This window comes from Heloderma suspectum, chromosome 4 (genome assembly GCF_057233095.1).
Source record: "Heloderma suspectum isolate Gila_16-S chromosome 4, 16-S_ref, whole genome shotgun sequence".
In the NCBI taxonomy this organism is placed as follows: domain Eukaryota; kingdom Metazoa; phylum Chordata; class Lepidosauria; order Squamata; family Helodermatidae; genus Heloderma; species Heloderma suspectum.
The window spans coordinates 165,181,290-165,202,077 of NC_139461.1; the positions used below are offsets into that span (position 1 = coordinate 165,181,290).

Genomic DNA, 20,788 nt, shown 5'->3' on the forward strand with positions numbered 1-20,788 from the left:
TGAAACTAGAAATGCCAGAATGTGGCATTTATACCTGTTGGTGTGGAAACACACAATCAAGAGACCATTCCATTCCAAACCTCTCAAGGGGGCATGATCTTGAAATCTGTTCTGGAATGGCAGCTGATGCAGAAGAGGACGGCTCTCCTCTTAACGTGAGTTCCAGATTGTGCACTGGAATGTCTCCAAGGGATAATTCAAGTTGTTGGTTTTAACCCATAGTCCTAAATAGGTTGGGTTCAACATACTAAGGAAGTCCCTGTCTCTACTGTTAATTCTACAGTCAGACATGATCAGATGCCTGACAATGGCTCTGCACACCAAGCACAAATGGCAAAGGCACACATGTGCAACCCTATGTGCCATATTTGAAACTTCCTTTACCTAGATGTTGCCACACCCAAGGCTGAGCATCATCATTCTAGATGAGATGTAGGAATGTCAGCCTTTTTTAGGAGAGAAATTTTGCAAACAGATATAATTTGGGGTGATTTTTACTTGTGTATTGATCATTTGATCTTTGGAAGAGAATTACATGACTTGTTCTGTTCCTGCAGGACAACACTACATAAACTCCAGATTACGAGACAGAACTGAACGATGCAAGGATCACAAGTTTGGCCAATTACAGGCAGAACACAATGAGATTTTTCTTCACCACAGCATATTGGAATTATGGTTGGAAATAATATTTTCTATATCAGAGGACAGTGTTGTTTAGGCAATTCTGACTGCTGGGTGTAGAGAATGTCAGTAAATATAACCCTGGAACACTAGAGTGCCTCAAAGCATTGTTTCCTGTCCCATATATTGCAAAACCAAAATTGAAGCAATTACAGTTGCCACCACTTTACTACCTAGTACTTAATTTAAAAGGCTACAGAAGTTCATTTAAGCGTTAAGGAATACCCTTGTTATATATTCCCAAATGTAAGATTCCTTTCATCCACACTCCGAACTTGATAATGACCTCTGAATTTCCCACTCAGAGAGCACTCTAAGAAGTTTTAAGAGAACAACCAGTCAGCACATATTCTAATGGTATGCTCACCTGAAGAATTCATGAGAGAGTAGACTGGACAGAGGAGCACGGCACGTTAGATCTGGATTTAGCAAAGCAGAGCGCAGGGTATGCTGAAAGCTAGAGAGAACATCTTCTGAAACTGAAACACACCGTTTAGCAATGAAGTCTATGTAAGGAATTGAGACCAAAATGTTCTGGCAGCTCAAGAGAATATAGGAGGTAGTAAGGTTCATTATTCTGCACAATACGTTTAACAATACTTACAGAAATGGGAATAATTTTTTCCCTACAGTGGCTAAAGAATGTAGAAAACAAGACAAGGCCAAATGATGATACAAGCACTGAGATGAAAGTGAAGTACCAAGGAAGACCCTTCCAAAGGAACAGAATTTGAGAACATGCTTAAGAATTAAGATTATCTCCTACTTTAGGACTTAGTCCTACTTGGTAATTCTGGGAAGGTACTCTTATGGAAGCAAAGCTGCTATCCTGTACACAATTACCTGGGAATAAGCCCCATTGAACTCAGTGGGGCTTACTTCTGAGTAGACATGTGTAGGATTACACTGTAATTCATAATACACCACAGCTGAGCAGCACCATTTGCTTTGGTGGAGCTTCTGCAGATATGCAAGTGCAGTGCTTTGTAGAGTACTTGTGCCCAAAAAGCAGAGAAATATTACCACAGAATGGTCCACCAATATAACATTTTTGTGAACTGCCCAGAGAGCTTCGGCTACTGGGCGGTATAGAAATGAAAATAATGATGACGATAATATAATTTTTAAAAATGATTATTAAAAAATGACTTCACTGCAGATTGCCATGCTTTTTCTATAAATCCTTTGTCTAATTTATGTGAATGAGAGAGGCCACTGCTGTCTCAGTGAAGATCATCTTAAACACAATAAATGAGCGCATTAACTACTGGACAATTCCCACACTTAAGGGAATCTGTGTAATTCTTACACAGATTCACCACAGCAGAATATCTAATGGAGGAATTTAGCGAATCAAAAACCCTCAATTCGTTACTGGCTTTAAGCAATATTTTGTCCCCAATGTTGCTAAATGTATCATTTTGTAAAACAAAAATCAACACTGCTTAAGAGGTTGTTTCCAACACGGAGTATCTATGGAATTAGAACAATCCTTCAGTATCACCAAATTCTGAAATATCAAGGGGAAAATAATGGATAATTCTGTTTCTCTGGAGCAAATGTTCTACTAAGATTCTCTACCAAAAGCAGTTCCTTAGAACGTAAGATCAGCAGTGCTGGATCAAACTAAAGGACTATCTAGATCAGCATTCTGTTCCTACAATGGCCAACTAGATGCCTATGGGAAGCTGATAGGCAGGACATGAGTGCAATAGCATCCCCTTGCTCGTGTTCCTCAGCAACTGGTATACTGAGGCATACTGCCTTGGAATCTGAAGGCAATATGTTGCCATCATAACTAGCAGCCATTGATAGCCTTATCCTCCGTGAATATGTCTAATCCCCTTTCAAAGCCACCCAAGTTCGGTGGCCATCACTACATTTTGTGGTAGTGAGTTCCACAGTTTATGAGATGAGTTCTTCCTTTTGTCTGTCCTGAATCTCCTACCATTCAACCACAAAAGAAACTTAGCATTAGTTATTTGAAACTATGCTATTTCATTTCCATATGATAAAATGGTTTATGATAATATTCTTACCCTCTTCATTTAAAAAAATCAGCAGATTTTCAACCAATACACCAAATGAGTAGGCATCCCGGGAATGTCCTTGGCCCTCAGGAAGAATTTGGAAGTCTGCAGACTATAGTAAAACAAAGAAGATTATGCAGCAGAGACCGCCTTAATCATCGTCAGAAACACTCCCCTCCTCTTAATATATCGATAGTGGACATTTATACCCCACCTATCCATTAAAACATTCAAGATGTCTTACAAAAGTTAAAAACAATAATACAAAACAGGTAAAAGACAATAGCAAGGAACCTAAAATATATATCTAAAAGAGCAACCTAAAAATCAGAATCACAAATGCAAAGTTTTCATATAGAGCAGCTTCACCCCAAAAACAAAATTCAGGCAGTTCAGACTGAAGAAAAATTAAAACAACTTCCTATCCACTGAAGGCCTTTTAAAGAAGAAAGATCTTACCCTTGTGCAGAAGGCCATCAGAGGAGGACCTCCCTAGGAAGGAAGTTCCAAAGCCATTGAGAAGTCCCTCTCCCTAGTCCGAAACAAACACACTTTTGATGTTGGTGGGGCAGAGAAGAGCACCTCTGCTGGTGATCTTAATAAGTGGGCTGGCTTATATAGAGAAGGTGATCGTTCAGGTATCCCAGACCCAAACTGTAAAGGGCTTTAAAAGTCATAACCAGCACTTTAAATTGGGTTTGGAAACAAACTGGAAGCCAATGCAGTTGTTTCAACACAGGAAATACACACTCCCAATACCTGGTTCCACACAACAATTCAGCCATCACATTTTGGAACAAATGCAACTGCAGGCAGTCTTGAAAGGCAACCACACCTAGAGCACCAGTCATTATGTAAATAAGGCATGTGTCAGTAAAACCCAACTCGAATAGTACCTGCATCACACTGCAAATGAATAAGTATAGGAAGAAGTCATGCCAGACCAATCTTATCTCCTTATTTGAAAGAGTTACTGGTTTGGTAGATCATGGGAATGCTGTAGACATAGTATATCTTGATTTCAGCAAAGCATTTGGCAAGGTTTCCCATTATATCCTTGTTGATGATATGGTAAAATGTGGGTTGGACAATACTACAATTAGGTAGCTACACAGCTAGTTCAGCAATTGTACTCAATAACTGCTAATTAATGGCTTGGCATCCTCCTGGAGGGAGGTCTTGAGAGGAGGGCTGAAGGGCTCTGTCCTAGGCCCTGTGCTGTTCAACATTTTTATAAATGACTTGGATGAGAGTGTAGACGGATCACTTATCAAATTTGCAGATGACATGAAGCTACAAGGGGCAGCTAACACCACAGAAGACAGGATCATAATTCAAAAGGATCTAGACAGGCTGGAATACTTGGCTGAATCTAACAAGATGAAATTCAACAGACATAAATATAAATTCTAAAGGCACAATTACAAACAATTCCAACAAGAAAAAAAAAAAAGGTGGAAGATGACAGAAGAAGCCAACGTGGCTTCACAAAAAGCTTAGAGATAACCTGAAAACAAAAAAGGACACATATAGGAAGTGGAACAAAGGAAGAGTACAGGCAGGTAGCACAGAATTGCAGGGATGGCATCAGGAAGGCTAAAGCTGAGAAAGAGCTGAGGTTAGCGAGGGAAAATAAAAGCAAAAAAAGGCTTTCTTCAGGTATGTGCATAGTAAGACAGAGGAAAGAAATGGTGGTTCAGCTATTAACTAAGGATGGCAAAATGATAACAGATGACAAAGAAAAGGCAGAGGTGCTCAATTCCTACTTTGGCTCAGTCTTCTCCCAAAAGAGGGTCTATGAGCCCCCTGGCAAAGGCAAAGTACAGGCTGAAGGGGCAGGATTGCAGATGGAGACTGACAGGCATATGGTCAAGGAACACCTAATTACTTTGAATGAGTTCAAATCTCCAGGGCCAGATGAACTGCACCGCAGAGTAATAAAGGAGCTGGCAGAAGAACTCTCAGAAGCATTTTCTATTATCTTTGAGAAATCATGGAGGATGGGTGAAGTGCCAGATGACTGGAGGGGGGCTAACGTTGCCCCTATCTTCAAAAAGGGCAAAAAGGAGGAACCTGGGAACTACAGAGCAGTCAGTCTGACATCAATCCCTGCGAAAATTCTGGAGCAATCCATCTGTAAGCACCTTGAAAACAATGCAGTGATGACTTGGAAGCCAACATGGATTTATCAAGAACAAATCCTGCCAGACAAATCTGATCTCATTTTTGGATCAAATAACCTCCCTTGTGGACTGTGGGACTGCTGTGGACATCATACACCTCGACTTCAGCAAAGCTTTCGACAAAGTGCCCCATGATATCCTGATGAGCAAACTAGCTCAAAGTGGGCTAGATGAAACAGCTATCAGGTGTATCCACAAGTTGGCTACAGAATCAGACTCAAAGAAGGCTTATCAATGGGATCTTCTCAAACTGGAGAAAGGCAGGAAGCGGGGTACTGCAGGGCTCAGTCCTGGGCCCAGTGCTCTCCAACTTCTTTATCAATGACTTGGAGGAAGAGGTGCAGGGAACGCTGATCAAATCTGCAGATGACACAAAATTGGGCAGAATAGCTAATACCTTGGAAGACAGAAACAAAATTCAAAGTGATCTTGATAGGCTGGAGCGCTGGGCAGAAAACAACAGAATAAAATTTAATAGGGATAAATGCCAAGTTCTGCACCTAGGAAAAAGAAACCAAATGTACAGTTACAAGATGGAGGATACTTGGCTCAACAATACTATAAGCGAGAAGGATCTTGGAATTGTTGTAGATCATAAGCTGAATATGAGCCAACAATGTGATGTGGCTGCAAAAAAGGCAAATGCTATTTGGGGCTGCATTAATAGAAGCATAGTGAAGTACTAGTTCCCCTCTACTCAGCACTCGTTAGGCTTCATCTTGAGTACTGTGTCCAGTTCTGGGCACCTCACTTTAAGAAGGATGCAGGCAAACTGGAAAAGGTTCAGAGGAGGGCAACCAAGATGAGGGGACTGGAAACAACGCCCTATGAGGAGAGACTGAAAGAACTGGGCATGTTTAGCCTTGAGAAGAGAAGACTGAGGGGAGATAGGATAGCGCTCTTCAAGTACTTGAAAGGCTGTCACAGAGAGGAAGGCCAGGATCTCTTCTCCATCATCCCAGAGTGCAAGACACGGAATAATGGGCTCAAGTTACAGGAAGCCAGATTCCGGCTGAACATCAGGAAAAACATCCTGACTGTTAGAGCAATATGACAATGGAACCAATTACCTTGGGAGGTGATGGGCTCTCCCACACTGGAGGCGATCAAGATGAGGCTGGACAGCCATCTGTCGGGGATGCTTTGACTTAGATTCCTGCATTGAGCAGGGGGTTGGACTCGATGGTCTTGTAGGCCCCTTCCACCCTACTATTATATGATTCTAAGTCTTGCATTTAGGTACCAAAACAATCAAAGGCACAAGTACAAGATGGGGGAGACCCTGCTTGGGAGCCATATGTGTGAAAAAGACTTAGGTGTCTTTGGGCACAATCCTATGCATTTTTAGACAGAAAACAGCTCTACAGCTCCCAGCATGCCACAGTCAGCCAGCCATGTAGGGGATAGTAGGACTTTTTTCTGTCTTAACGTGCATAGGATCATGCCCTTAGTGGATCACAAACTGAATTTGAGCCAGCAGTGTGATGTGGCAGCTCAGAAAGCTAATGCAACTTTGAGCTACGTTAACAGATGCATAGTGTCCTGGAAGTAATAGTTCCGTTCCGTTCTGCATTAGTCAGGCTGCATTTGGAGTACTGTGTCCAGTTCTGGGTGCTCCATTTTAAGAAAAACACTGGCAAGTTGGAGCATGTCCAGAGAAGGGCAACCAGGATGGTGAAGGATCTGGAAACCAAGTCCTATGAGGAATCGTTGAAAGAGTTGGGTATATTTAACCTGGAGAAGAGAAGATTAAGGGGAGACATGATAGTGGTCTTCAAATGTATGAAAGGCTGTCATGCAGAAGATGGAGCAGACTAGTCCTCTGTTGTTCCCAGGGACAGGACTAGCTTACAGGCTGAAATTGCAGGCAAGCAGATTTGGCGTAACATTAGGAGAAATTTCCTAACATTGAGAGCTATTCAGCAGTGGAACAGATTCCCTCGGGAAGTGGTGGGTTCTCCTTCACTGGTAGTACTTAAGCAGAGGCTGAATGGCCATCTGTCTGGGATGCTGTAGCTGCACCCTGCAGTGCAGGGCCTGCACTGAGCAGGTGGATGGACTAGATGATCTCTGAGGTATCTTCCAACTCTATGATTCTATAATCAAAAGTTGCAAACAAGAACACTATGGTCCCCTACTAACACCTCATGGTGTCTAGTAGCCTAATCTTAAAAACACTTCCTTGTACCCCTGTATTAAAGAGTTATAATTTGTTGATTTTAGCAGTACCTAATTGAAATACCTTCCAATGAAATCAGACACATTATCATGGCATAATGGGATAACGATGGCAGTTTGTACAAACAACATTTTCAGTGCTGGGCACAAAGTTTTTTTTATTCTATTCACATACTTCAAGTATAGAAGATAAATTAATAAAAAGCTCTTGGTATTCAAGAGCTTTTTATAAATATATGTATTTGCATAAGATTCAGAACACCCCCTTTTGGGGCAAGATGTTTGATAGGGTCGTGGCCGTGCAGTTGCAGAAGTTCTTGGAAGATACAGATTATCTTGACCCATTTCAGTCTGGGTTCAGGCTTGGTTTTCGGACAGAATTGGCTTTTGTCACCCTGAAGTGGGAAGGAGACTGAGCAAGTGCAACTCTGCTGATCCTACCTTAGATCACTCTGTTGACCGCAGTATAGTTCTAGATCATCTTTGGGAGCTGGGGACACTGTTTTACAGTGGTTCTGCTCCTACTTATGGGGACAGTTCCAGAAAGTAGCACTGGGTGACTGTGTTCTGGCAGCCTAGCAGCTATGCTGTGGAGTGCCATAGGATACCAGCTTGTCCCCAATGCTCTTTAAAATCTTTATGATGCCTCTGGAGGTGGTCATTAGGAGATTTAGGGCAAAGTGTCATCAGTATGGTATAATTCTCAGATATCCGAGTCAGGGGCGGCCATGAATGATCTGAACTAGCGCCTGGTCACAGTGATGGGTTAAATGAAGCGCAAAAAACAGATAATGAATCCAGACCAGATCGAGATTCTATGGGTGAGCAGTTCCCGAGTATGGGAATTGGGGAGTTTGCCTGTTTTAGATGAGGTTACACCCACTCATAAAGAACATGTACACAGTTTGGGGGTGCTCCTGGATTTAGCAATGAGATTAGAAGCCCAAGTGACTTCTGTGGTCAGGAGTGCCTATTACCAACTTTGGCTGGTGTGCCAACTACGCCCTTTCTTAGACAGGAATAGCCTGGCCACTGTAGTCCATGTGTTGGTAACCTCATGTTTAGATGACTGTAAGGGTGCAATCCTATGGCCACTAGACAGCGGCTAGACAGCCATAGGATTTTTCGTTTTCTGGGAACTGACATTGGAGCCAGCACTCCGAGGTCAGTTTCCAGAAAACCGCCTCCCTACCCCGCCACCTCATAGGTAGCGCAATTCATCCCTGGCTCCACGCTCGTAAGAGCAGTGCGGAGCAGGGGAAAAGGGGGCGTTCTTGGAGGAGGGGAGGGGACAGAGAAAGCGCTGGTACGATCCTTCCTATGCACCGTCCGGCCTCCCCCCTCCCAGCCACCCCAGCTAGACAGCTGAAATCGGCCATCTAGCTGCAAATGCAGGGCAGCTGGAGCGTGGCAGAGACGATCCCCTCTGCGCTCTGCCCGCTGTGCACTGGATAGTCATTCACCTCTGAGTTTGGAGGCGGCTAACTATCCCCATACAATTGCACCCTAAGACACTTTATGTGGGACTGCCTTTGAGCTTGGTTGGGAAGCTGCAGTTAGTGCAGAATGTGATGGCTAGGATGCTGAGTGGGGCGCCTGCACATATTATGCTGAAGCAACAGCACCAGCTGCCTACTAGTTACTGAGCAAAATTCAAGGTTTTGTTGCTAACATAAAGTTCTGAACAATACAGACCTGTTAGATCACTAAGATCCTCAGAACAGGCCTTGCTAGTTGCACTGCAACTGGCAGAGTGCCATTTGGTGGCAACCTGGAAGCAGGGTTTCGCCATGGTGGCACCCACTTTGCGGAATGCCCTCCCCCTTTTTATGTGGGAGGTGCCAACCGTGGCATGTTTTAGGCACCAGTTAAAGACTTACCTTTTCACCCAGACCTTCCCCTTGGCTGACTGTGCTGCCCAATTTGTTGATTGTTATTTCACTGATTGTAAGTGTTTTAACTGAGGATGCATTTATTATTTTAAATACTTTTAACTGAGATTCTTTGTATTTTTCTTTTTAGTTGTTTTAACTCTGGATGTTTTGTATTTAAAATGTTTACATTGTAAACCACTTTGAGAAGTTTTTTCAGATAGAGTCAAGCAGTCTATAAATTAATTAAATCCATAAACAAACTGCACTTTTACAGACATTAGCCATGAGAATTAAATAGGGCCTCCAGATTCAGAGGCAGTGTACTTCTGAATACCAGATGCTGGGGGCAAACAACAGGGAGGGCTGCTGCTTTCATGCCCTTGCTTGTGGACTTCCCATAAGCATCTGGCTGGCTACTGTTGGAAATACAATGCTGGACCAGACAGACCCTTGTCTGATTCAGCAGAGCTTTCCCCCCTCATATCCTTATCACTAATAGCAAGAGCAATGCCTGGGATTAGGTTCAGTCCTGTCTGGGTCTGCCTCCCCACTCTGGAGAAGAGACTGGTTTGGATGACTCACCTCCCAACAGGAGACAGGGCAACACTACAGCCACTCAGAAGCAATCATCTGAGGCTCCCACAGCCCTTGACACTGGTGCTGCAGCAGAACAAGCACTTGTTTTAGGCATCAGAGATGACCAGGCAACTGAGATGTGGCCTGCCCCCAGGTCTCATGACAGGCAGAGAGCCTCTTGCAAGTAGGGATTGACGGGCACCCCCTCCCATCTGGGTTCTCTGGGCGCCTGCCAAGCCCCTGCCCCCACTCGTGCCAACCCCAACCCCCGAGCCGCCCACGCTCATCCCGGGCCCATCCAGCGATTTGTGCAGCTGTCATTTTGCAAAAAAAAGTGCCTGCAGATACAGTCAGGGCCAGAAATATTGGAACAAGGATAACTGTTTTGGCAGTTGGCCTCTGTACACCACCACATTGAAGTTGAAAGGAAACACACCCAGATAGGAGTGAAGTCAGGACTTTCAGCTGTGATTCAAGGGGCTTGACAAAAGTGGGGCACTAGCTATTCAGGAAGTACAGCCAGTGGCATACACACACACCCATCCTTGGTGGCTCATAAGTAATGGAAGAAATGGCTGACAAGCAGCTGCATGGCCAGGTGTGGCCTGTTTCCTGGGTGCCCCATGATCACTCAAGCAGATGAAAGGCCTGGAGGTGGTTCTGAGTGTTACATTTGCATTTGGTAGCTGTTCACTGGAACTCCCAACAGGAGGCCCAAAGAGGTGTCCATGCGAGTGAAGGAGGCCCTCATTAGGCTGAGGAAATGAAATAAACCCATCAGAGAGATAGCAAAAACAGTGGGAGTGGCCAATTCAACAGTTTGGAGCATCCTGAAAAAGAAGGAATTACCTGGCAAGCTCAGCAACAGCAAAAGGCCTGGAAGACCATGGAAGACCACTAAAGTGGATGACCACAGAATTCTGCTCATGGTGAAGAGGAACCCTTTCACAACATCTAGCCAGGTCAAGAATGCTCTTGCGGAGGTAGGCATGTCATTGTCAACATCAACAGTCAAGAGATGGCTTTATGAATGTAAATACAGAGGCTTCACAACAAGGTGCAAACTACTGGTAACGCTCAAGAACCGAAAGGCCAGATTAGCCTTTGCCAGCAAACACCTAAAAAAGCCTGCCCAGTTCTGGAATAAGATTCTTTGGACTGATGAAACCAAGATTAACTTGTACCAGAATGATGGGAAGAGAAAAGTATGGAGAAGGAAAGGAACAGCTCATGATCCAAAGCATACCACATCATCTGTCAAACATGGTAGAGGCAATATTATGGCATGGGTATGTATGGCTGCCAATGGAGCCAGGTCACTGGTGTTTATTGATGACCTGACTGCTGATCAAAGCAGCAGGATGAATTCTGAAGTGTACAGGACTATAGTTTCTGCTCAGATTCAGCCGAATGCTGCCAAACTGATAGGACGCCGCTTCATATTGCAGATGGATAATGACCCAAAACATACAGCAAAAGCTACCCAAGAGTTTCTCCAGGCAAAGAAGTGGGATGTTCCTCAATGGCCAAGTCAGTCACCTGATCTCCGCCCAATAGAGCATGCTTTTCACTTACTGAAGACAAGACTGAAGGCAGAAAGACCCACAAACAAGCAGGAGCTGAAGGCAGCTGCAGTAAAGGCCTGGCAAAGCATCTTGAGGGAGGAATCTCAGCATTTGGTCATGTCCATGTGTTCCAGACTTCAGGCAGTCATTGACTGCAAAGGATTTTCATCCAGGTATTAGAGGCGACCCTTAAGTTTGAAATGATGTTGGTTTGTTCCATTACTTATGAGCCACCAACGATGGGGGTGCGTGTATGCCACTGGCTGTCCTTACTGAATGGTTAGTGCTCCACTTTTGTCAAACCCCTTGAATTACAGCTGAAAGTCCTGCCTTTGCTCCCATCTGGGTGTGTTTCCTTTCAGCTTCAATGTGGTGGTGTACAGAGGCCAACTGCCAAAACAGTTATCCTTGTTCCAATATTTCTGGCCCTGACTGTATGTGCACATCTGCTCTTATGCACAATGGTGTTGTGAAGGGCTGATATACGTGAGATTACAGGTGTAACTGGGCCATTTATACCTGTAACCTTGCATATATCGGCCATTCACAGCACCATTGTGCATAAGAGCAGATGTGCACATATCTGCGGGCTCCTTATTTTTTTGCAGAATGGCAGCTGCGGAGATTGCTGGACAGGCCCAGGGTGAGTATGGGCGGCTTGGTGAGCGGAGGGGGAGGGGCTCAGGCAGGGCAGGGAGCTCAGCAGGCACGGGGTAGCGGGGAGTCTGCTGGACTCCTGGACTTAATCGGGGGCTGCACCATCCCTACTTGCAAGCATACAGACTTTGCCACACTTTTTGGCATGGGAGGGAAGCAGCCCTATATCTTTGCTCTCTGACTTGATGGTAGGCATGGAAAAGAAGGAGGAACAAAGTCCCAATAAATCTCCTTTCTTACATATCTGAGTCTCGCAGAGGGCAGGAGATATCCAAAGTGTAATAATTCTATTCTAAGCTGATATGAGTTTGTAATGTGTATTGTTATGTTTATTTTTGTGATTTTGATATTTTATGTTTTATGATGTTTTAGATTTTTATTAGCCACTTTGGATATAGCTTCTCTATGGAGCAGCAGGATATACACTAATAATAAACCATAAAGTTGCCAGGCTACAGAACTTTTTATTCATCTAAGCTTTTCATGTTTCATGGTTCCATGTTACTGTTTGAGGTTTTACAGCTGTTTTTTTCTGTCTCTGGTTGTATTTTATTTATTATTTTTAATGTTGCTGCTGTTGTTTTTAACTAGTGAAAAACAAGTGCCCTGAATTTATTTATGTTTTCAACTATACGGCAGGATATACATTTCGAAAAATAAAGGTAATTGTCAAAAAGGTAAAATGTATGTAGCATAAAAAAAGAAACAGAAGTAAACTTCAGTATTATTATGTGGCTATCTGTTTTGAGAGGGTTTGGGCTCTAAAAACTTTAAATAAATTAACTTTACTTATTAAAATATGCCTGAGAAAGTCAAGCTGGACATCTGGGGCTGCCAAGTTTGGAACTAAAATTAAAAATGTTTACAGACAGACAATCCAGACATATGATTCATGAGGGTGTAGTTCTCTCATTTAAATTATTTCAGTTTTTCTTACAGACAACTCCAATACAGAAATGGAACAGCAACATCACCTTAGTATCTTCTAAAGTAGATGCACACAGGAGATAACAATGTTATCTTTTATTTGTTATACATCTCAGATGAATCACACATAAATGGAAACTGTTTTCTGAATTTATTTTTCATGTCTGCCTTAGCAGAGCTCCAGCAGAAAAATAGAAAAGGCCTACCAGTTCTTCAGGTGGAATGCCTGTCTTCTCCCGTATTGACTGGATACTATGTAGAAACTACAAAGAGAGAAGAAAACTTTTAGCTAATGAAAGGCTACATTATCACTGAGCAATACTTTGTGAAAAGCAGAAGCAACAGAAGCCGTCACATGTTAATCTTTGCTATTCCCATTACCCTGGCCACACAACACAAGTCAAAGATACCAGACTACCTAGCCTAGAGCAGTGCTTTTTAAGTTGTGTTCACAGAGCCATGGACTTCTGCAACAAGTTAAAGATGGAATAAAACAAAGCTACTCATATGGTTGTCTTTCAACCTTGGGCCTTAAGAACCAGCATCCCTTAAAGGCTATAGCACAGAGAAAAATCACTTCACGTGGCAGCACAGCACTGTGCGGGTTAAGAGGTACAGGAGTGCTGCTGTTGAATGTTGGGGCCAGTGATTGACAGTTAGTGAAGGATAGGGATGTCGGAGAAATCCACAACTGAGTCAAATGAGTTCAGATTTTTATGAATCCGACCTGTGGATTCTGCAGTGGACCAGCTTTTCTCCAGTTGGGCAGATTCTGAGGACTTGCTAACAGTTTTTCAAACTTTCTGGAATTTTGTGCAAATTTAGTAACAGAAAAATACACAAAATAAAAAAAAAAAACTGACTGAAAATGTGCATTTCCCCCATAGGATAAAGTTTGAAAATGTGCATATGGGGTGGTGGGGCGGTTGCACATTTTGGGGGGTTTGCACATTTTCACAACCACAAATTTGAGCAAATGTGAATTTTCGCAGGTGCAAACTTGCACAGGTTTGTTCAAATTCAGAAACTAAAAAAAATCTGATTCCGTTGATGAGCGGACAACGGAACAAAAAGCGCCTGACAATCTGTGAAATGCAGACAAAACAGACTATACAATCTGTACATCCCTAGTAAAGGGTATAATTTATTTCTAGTGCAGATTGCCACTTTCCTCTGAAGCTTTGATTCCAGACATCTGTTTCTCACTGTATAGGATACTAGTCTATAAGAAGCAACATCTGGACAAGTGCAAGGATATAATGGATAGCTTCTGTCATCTTCTCTCTTCACTGTACACATATACTGGGCTGGTTCAGACATCACGCTAAGCCATGATGGTTGGGGAATTTCCACTAACCACAGTGGCTTAGTGTGTCATGTGGGGGAAGAAAACCACGTTCCTCATGGTTAGTAAGCTAATCACTCCCCTGCAAAAGGGTTAAGGGGCCCCAGGGTGACTTACTGTGTCATCTGGCGGGCTCCCTGGTGGTTAAAATGGGCTCTGGAGGACTTCCAGGCTGCAACCACAGAGTCCGCCAGCTAGAGCATCCACCACTGCAGATGAAGGGATGCTCAGTAACCACACCAAGAAGATCACTAGGTATCTACAGATGGGGGGTGATTAGCAAAACCATGTGGAGCCATGTGGTTCCCGGTTGTGCAACAGGCACGCATGCTGTGATTTTGCTAACCCCTCCTCTGTAGTTACCTTAACTACCCTCTACCGATGTGTGTCTGAACAGCCCCCCCCAAACAGACACATAATCATGGCATTCTCTCTTCACCAACATACACAACCGTTACATCTCATATACACATCTATACAGCACCATATTACCCCCTCCAGCAGTTGCACTTCTAAAGACCATATAGCATGTGTTCTCACTTTCGCACACACTTATAAAATACCCTCCACAACCACCTCCTCACTCTCCCTCATTCACTCTCTCTCACACACACGCACACACAGAACGACCTTCGCTCATATTTCCTGGCCAGACATAATCTCTTCAGTTTCCACCATGTGTTATTAGTGCAGAGGTAGCTTCCTACATAATACTCTGTAGTTCAGGCACTGCACATTCTGGCAGTCTTAACTGGGTATGCTGGGATTACACGTTTTCTCATTTAGGCTGCAGGAGTGAAACCTGCACATATGCCACAGCAACTAGAGCACAGTGGTGATCAGGCACAGAAATGAACAGAATAAAGGCATGATGATTACCCAGGCTGCAACAGCATTACTAAGCAGCTGTCCTCAGCAGCCTACACGAAGTAGTCACTTTCAGGATTGCAGTTAATTATTCCCTGATTTTGTTCAATACCATTACTTAGGGAATCTGCAATCTCACTTTGAAAGAAGGGATAAGGCAAAAAGGCTGGGTAACAAGACCACACACTTTTCAACTGAATGAATGTCAAACTACTAAATGGGGTAGAATTCAATGGTGAAGATCACCTAGGGAGCAGGAAATGCTCTGCTTCGGTGCTGCAAAGGAAAATGATGCTTGACTCTACCTCTGCTGTAGCTTCATTCTGGTTGCAGACAGTTTCCATGCCTCCTAGTTTCCAGTGTCCATCCTCACTCACAAATACAGAGGACAGACACACATTGTTGTGTGTTAGGTTTCCCTGAAATATATTTTTTAAAGGAAGGGAAAATATACAGTAAGATTGGGAATAGTTGTATTTATAAAACTCTTGTTAGTACTAATTAGGTGTCATGAGACTCCAGAGGACTGCTGCCAAAACCACAGAGAAGTTTTATATGCCACCTGAGAGCTCTGACAAGGAGGGGAACTTTATGCTAGGTCAAATTTAACTAGTGCAATTCAGTTGATTCCCGGCACACCATATCTGCACAGAGAACAATTTATGTTGTTGCCTTAGGATCTGCTCCCTTAAGTTCCAGAAAAGAACCCCCCAAAAACAAATTCCTAAACAAAACATTTGAAGACATAGTAATAAATTGTATAAACAATGGAAATAAACTAATTAGTCTAAACCCAGGAATTATTCAGAAGGCACATGTTTTCAGTTATATATTCCAAAAAGCATCTTCCTTTATTTGGCCTGCACCTACAACTAACTCATCTATATGAGGTACCTAGGACCAGATATTTATTACCAGCAAGTTATCTTAGTGGGCTCTTTGTGAAGAGGGGTAGGACATAAATATAATGAATAAAAACCTTCAAGAGCATGATTTCTCTTAATTACACAAAACACATCTACCACCAGGAATAGATGGATTTCACTGTTCTTTGTGCTGTTAATTCCAGCCAGCATGGTTAACTATTCCTCCCACACAGTCTCTCATTCCCTATGCATATAGCCCCATGTGTCCCTGTTGGCCCTCTCACTCCAGACAGTAATCTAACATTCTAAGGGTGTAATCCTATGGCAGCTAGTCAGCAGCTAGACAGCCATAGGATAGGTTGTTTTCCCGGGAAGTGACCTTCACCCCCTCCTGCGCTAACGGCCCCGCGCTCAGGAGAGGAGCATGGAGCAGTGAAAATGGGGTATCCCTGGGGGCATGCCGGGGCAGGGAACTCGGAAATGCTGGTATGACACATCCAACGTGTTGTCCGGCCGCCGCTTCCCCCACTCCGACTTCCTGCAGCTGGACAGCCGAAATCGGCTGTCTAGCCGCAAATGCATGGTGGCTGAAGCACGGAGGGGACAACCCCTTCCGTGCTTCTCCTGCCCTGCATTGGATAGGTGGTCGCCTCCGAGTCTGGAGGTGGCCACCTATCCCGGTAGGAATGCTCCCTAAAAAACCCAAATGTCAAGGTGAGAATAAAGCAGCCAAATAGAATGTTTTTTTTAAAAATGATCAGATCTGTATAAAATGTATTTCCAAAAATGTGTGCTCAAAAGGCAGCTTTTAATATAGAATTTGTCTTATTTTTGAAACAGGTTACAACATGTCTTCCAAGGGGTCCTCCTAACTCTACAAGTGCAAAAGCAGCTCAAACAAGACATAAATATATCTTCTTAGAAGGCTGAGGCTTCTACAAAGTCCTTCTTGCCATCTGAAAGCACCCCTGTAGCTCTGTTATCAATGGGCATAAAGTTAAGTTGTTCACTTTCATTTGGCTGTGGAAGTGATGGAAGAGCACTTCCATCAACTGCTCTTGTTACGAAACAAGCAGACTTAAAGAAGCATTGAAAAGCAACATCAGACATTTGATTTTACAAGTCTTACACCTTGCAATCAAAGCAACACAGCCCATCTCCCTATGCAAAAACCCCTCCATTCCCACATAAACATCCACCTCTACGTACTCACCCTATCATGCAGGAACACGAGAGCTTGCAGAACATCATAGATTCCAGCACATATCTCTGAAGAAGAGAGGGTCTCCAGGACCTTCTCCAGTGGTTGAACACGCTCCGTAACCAGGTGGATTCCATCTGTTTCCACAGTACAAGAAAGGAAGCGCAGGAGGCAAGGGTGGCGTAAAGTTTTCAGGTGCTTCCAAAATGCAAGATAAAACCACTCAGTATGAGACATCACACAGCCAACCGTAAAAAGGGATAGTAGATATGCATGATTTTCCTATGGCTGCTATGTAATCTGAATGTTTTGGCTGAAATTATTACTTCTAGTTTCCTTGCCCTACAGTTAAGACTCCCATCAACATATCCAGATCAGACTCTAGTTTCACACAGCACAAAAAGTGATATAGAAAATCCTGACAATGTAGAGTCCGAATTTCAAAAAGCAGTCAAATAGAAGGAGACTGAGGTCAAAGATGGACCACTCTATATGACTGTCCAACTCTCCAGTGCTTGGAAAGGAAACTCTTCACCATTTCTATGAAATGTCGCAGATCTCCAGTTGTGAATATCCTCTTTTCCAGGGCTTCTGCGTAGATTACTTATAATGGTCATAACAGAGATAAATTTAAGTTTGCTCTGATCTTGCATTTATTTCCCAAAAAAGGTTTTTAGTAACTGAAAGGGCACTGATAAAAGAATCTGTAGACAAAGTTAGTTTTGAGTTAATTTCATTTGAGAATTATAATTAAATCATCTTGAAGTGCTCCTTATTGACTACTAGGATTGGGACAATGAAAACTGGACTTACAGATTTCACCTTTTTACATATTTTCATTTATTTTTCTTACTCTACACCGTTACTCAATGCTGTCAGCTCAATTCTAGTCCATATCATTTTTTTGAACAGCACTCATGGGGAGTATCCAACAGGGCACAGCTGCTAATGTAAATTATGTTGCGCTACTGTAAACTACTCTAGTGCAATGTTAATAGTGTTAGCTGGGGTGCCAAATTCCTGGGGAAACTGACATGCCAGCTAACATTATTGGCACTGCTATATTTCTATAATAAATAATAAAATAAATAATGTTGAATCAATACAATACCTTGGCAGCTTTGTTAACATTATCTTCATTCTCTCTCCTGTACACAAAGACTGAAGCAAGTTTGCCACGCTGCAGTATTGCTGGATAAATATCAACTCCAGAGGGTAATGTAAATGGAAGCTCTTCCAGTGCATCACGCTTTAAAGCGCTGTTCTCCGAGCCCATTACCTTGTAAACTCAAGCCGTTTTGCAGTGGCTTTTTCTAGTATCAAAGAAGCTTTAAAGAGAAGTGATTCCAGACAAATTATTCATCAAAATTTTTAATGTAAAATTTCTTACAGAATTCTTGGTACAAGGCTGAAAGAACGCACAGTAGGTATTGGGCTGGATCCAGGAGCTGCCTTCCATGAGAGAAAGGGCTCTGCATGTGGATGGTTCCTCTGCCCAATTTATGGGACTCCCCCCCCCCCCACACACACATCACAGTTCACCCATTCAGCAGGGTCTCTGTGTAGCATTTTCAGGGGGCCGGAAGGGCTGCCATGGGAAGCAGAGGGCAGGGACGTCCACTTCCATCAAAGCAGTGGATCCAGAGTAAATCTGGATTCAACCTATTGTATTGGTTTTTGTGTTGATAGAACTGAGATTAAAGCTGCAATCCTAAATAGATTTACTATCAAGTAAGCCCCATTAAACACAATGGGACTTACATCCAAGCAAACATGCATAGGGCTGCAGTGAATGAATCTTGGGTCAAAGTGTTCACATTCCAATCAGTGCCTTGAGCAAGGTTCCAGATTCATCATGTACTGTAACTGCTGTTTAAAGTAATATCAGCACTACTGCTATCTGTCAGTGCTGAACCATTAAAGCAGAAGCACTGAAATAGCACCAGAATCTGCCTTCTCACCAACTCTGGAAGCAGAAAACTAGCTGTTCATACTCCCTGTGCAGCCCATATTGCAGAAGGGGAATCAGCCACAAACAAGAAGGGGGACCAGTGCAATTTGGACTTCCCCATATACACCCCATCTGTGGGGTTTGGAAGTGAATCTAAAGAATTAAATCTTTTCAAAAATCTATGCAAAAAGAGAGGAGAAAGGACTAGAAGTGGATTAATAAGAAAATCTTTAGCCAAAATGTATTTTTCATACAAACTATACTGTTGTTAAGACATTAAGGCATTGGTGTTTATTTGTTTTTGAAACAATCCATGTAATCACTTGTGGATTTGCCCCTTGAGCCTAATGCTGAAAACTCTAACTATCCCTATAGGCTGCACAAGTTTGTTTTTTCTCCTTGACTCAGAAGAATACAGGAACAACACATGTACAATGCCAGCACTTGCCTTCAGAACACTCCTGTGTGCTTCAGATGTTAAGCTGTCTTCCTCTTGCTTTCCCTGCTATCTGCGTGAAAGTCTCGTTAAAATCAGTGATCATACCAGATAGGCCCCCTTGTAGCTGCTTACTGCTTGTGTACTATATTTAGGAGACATTGCTTCATATGCAGAACGCAATTATGTTTTCAGGTTTCTCCTCTGTAGCCTAAAGCTATTAAAGGTGATAATTTTAAGATTCCAGCAAATAGCTTTGCTACCCAGAGAAAACCTCCTGTTGACAAATACAGTCAATGAGATCTTTGGTAAGACAGAACTGTCTCATATTCAGAAATAAGATGAGTAATATTTTCCTCTGTATTATTTAAGCGAAGTTTTCTGGGCACCCAGAATGTAGTGCCAGTAAATATATGCTGAGTTAAATCTGATACAATTAAAAGATCTGCTGCTCATGACACACCATGAAGACTACTTGACAGGAGCCTGGCAAAACCAACCCTCTCCCTTATTCCTAAATGGGCAAAGTCACCTACCCTACCCACCAAAGTTACCCAGTTTGACAGCCCCTAACTCTCAACTTTCCCCTGGCGCGGGAATGTCACTGGAGGAAGTCCCGAGTTCACATGCACGCACACAAGCACAAACAACTAAGTCTTGGGCACCTTAAAAACTGACAGCTTCATTGTGGCATAAGTTTTTGTGGCCCAGAGCCCACTCCATTAGATCCAGGAAAGGTTATCCTCAATTAGCAACAGACACAGGCACACACATACTATACAGAAGACTGTAAACAGTGGGGGTGAGAAGGCCATGAGATGCAAGAGACAACACTAGCATTTCTATGTCACAGACCTACTGCTGCCTCTTACTGAGTGGCCTTTTCATCCCACTCTTTAACCCCCCCCCCCCGGTGTTCCCAAGGGTCTATATACATAAATCTGTCAATTTAGGGCAGCATCTGCATGTGATTGGGCTCTAGTTCACAAAAGCTTCTGGCACAATACCTCCACTGATACCTAAGGCGTCACGGAGTCCTTGCTGCTTCTCTGCAACAGACTCACACGGCTACCTCTGGAATAAACGCCGATGAGCGCGGGCGCGCGCGCGCCTCAGCGGGGCCACAGAACAGGGCACGGATAGGAGTGTAACCCTTTGCTTCCTTTCAACCACCAACGCCTTTTATTTTTTGGTGGGTTTTCCTCTAGAAGCTCCACCTCAGTATTGTCGGGGAGAGCAACTGGGGGCATCCCCAAGAGACACCGACCCCCCCAAAATGCCTCCCTGTCAGAGTCGACCTGGCCTGAGCAATCACCACAGAGTTAAGGCGGGGGGAGAAGCCGCCGCCGCGCCCCGCTCACCTGCTGCCCCGCGGAGGGGGAGGGGAGGAGCCGAGCTGCCCTCGACTCCCCGATCTTCGCTTCCTCAACAGCCGCTTCCACAGCCAG

The 20,788-nt window shown here is 43.5% G+C and overlaps 2 protein-coding genes across 9 annotated transcripts in view; one reads left to right on the forward strand and one right to left on the reverse strand.

The window, feature by feature from the left end:
- The window catches only part of FIRRM (FIGNL1 interacting regulator of recombination and mitosis), a 66,547-nt gene extending 62,398 nt beyond the window's left edge, over positions 1-4,149 (forward strand). The window contains exon 26 of one of the 2 annotated variants that reach the window (XR_014790357.1): positions 558-4,149. The gene's annotated coding sequence lies outside the window, so the exon portion shown is untranslated. The remainder of the gene's footprint in view (positions 1-557) is intronic. The other variant, XR_014790355.1, reaches the window with a different exon arrangement.
- SCYL3 (SCY1 like pseudokinase 3) overlaps positions 1-20,786 on the reverse strand; it is a 33,635-nt gene extending 12,849 nt beyond the window's left edge. The window contains exons 1-8 of one of the 7 annotated variants that reach the window (XM_084851066.1): positions 20,702-20,786; positions 19,353-19,409; positions 18,065-18,281; positions 16,966-17,151; positions 15,192-15,305; positions 12,881-12,937; positions 2,724-2,826; positions 1,052-1,163 (exon numbers count right to left, since the gene is read on the reverse strand). In XM_084851066.1, coding sequence (XP_084707192.1) covers positions 1,052-1,163; positions 2,724-2,826; positions 12,881-12,937; positions 15,192-15,305; positions 16,966-17,151; positions 18,065-18,229 — 737 coding nt within the window. In that variant the 5' untranslated portion in view covers positions 18,230-18,281; positions 19,353-19,409; positions 20,702-20,786. Of the gene's footprint in view, positions 1-1,051; positions 1,164-2,723; positions 2,827-12,880; positions 12,938-15,191; positions 15,306-16,965; positions 17,152-18,064; positions 18,282-19,352; positions 19,618-20,701 lie in introns of all 7 variants that reach the window. The other 6 variants (XM_084851067.1, XM_084851065.1, XM_084851063.1 and 3 more) reach the window with 6 other exon arrangements.
- Positions 20,787-20,788: the final 2 nt, after the last annotated feature.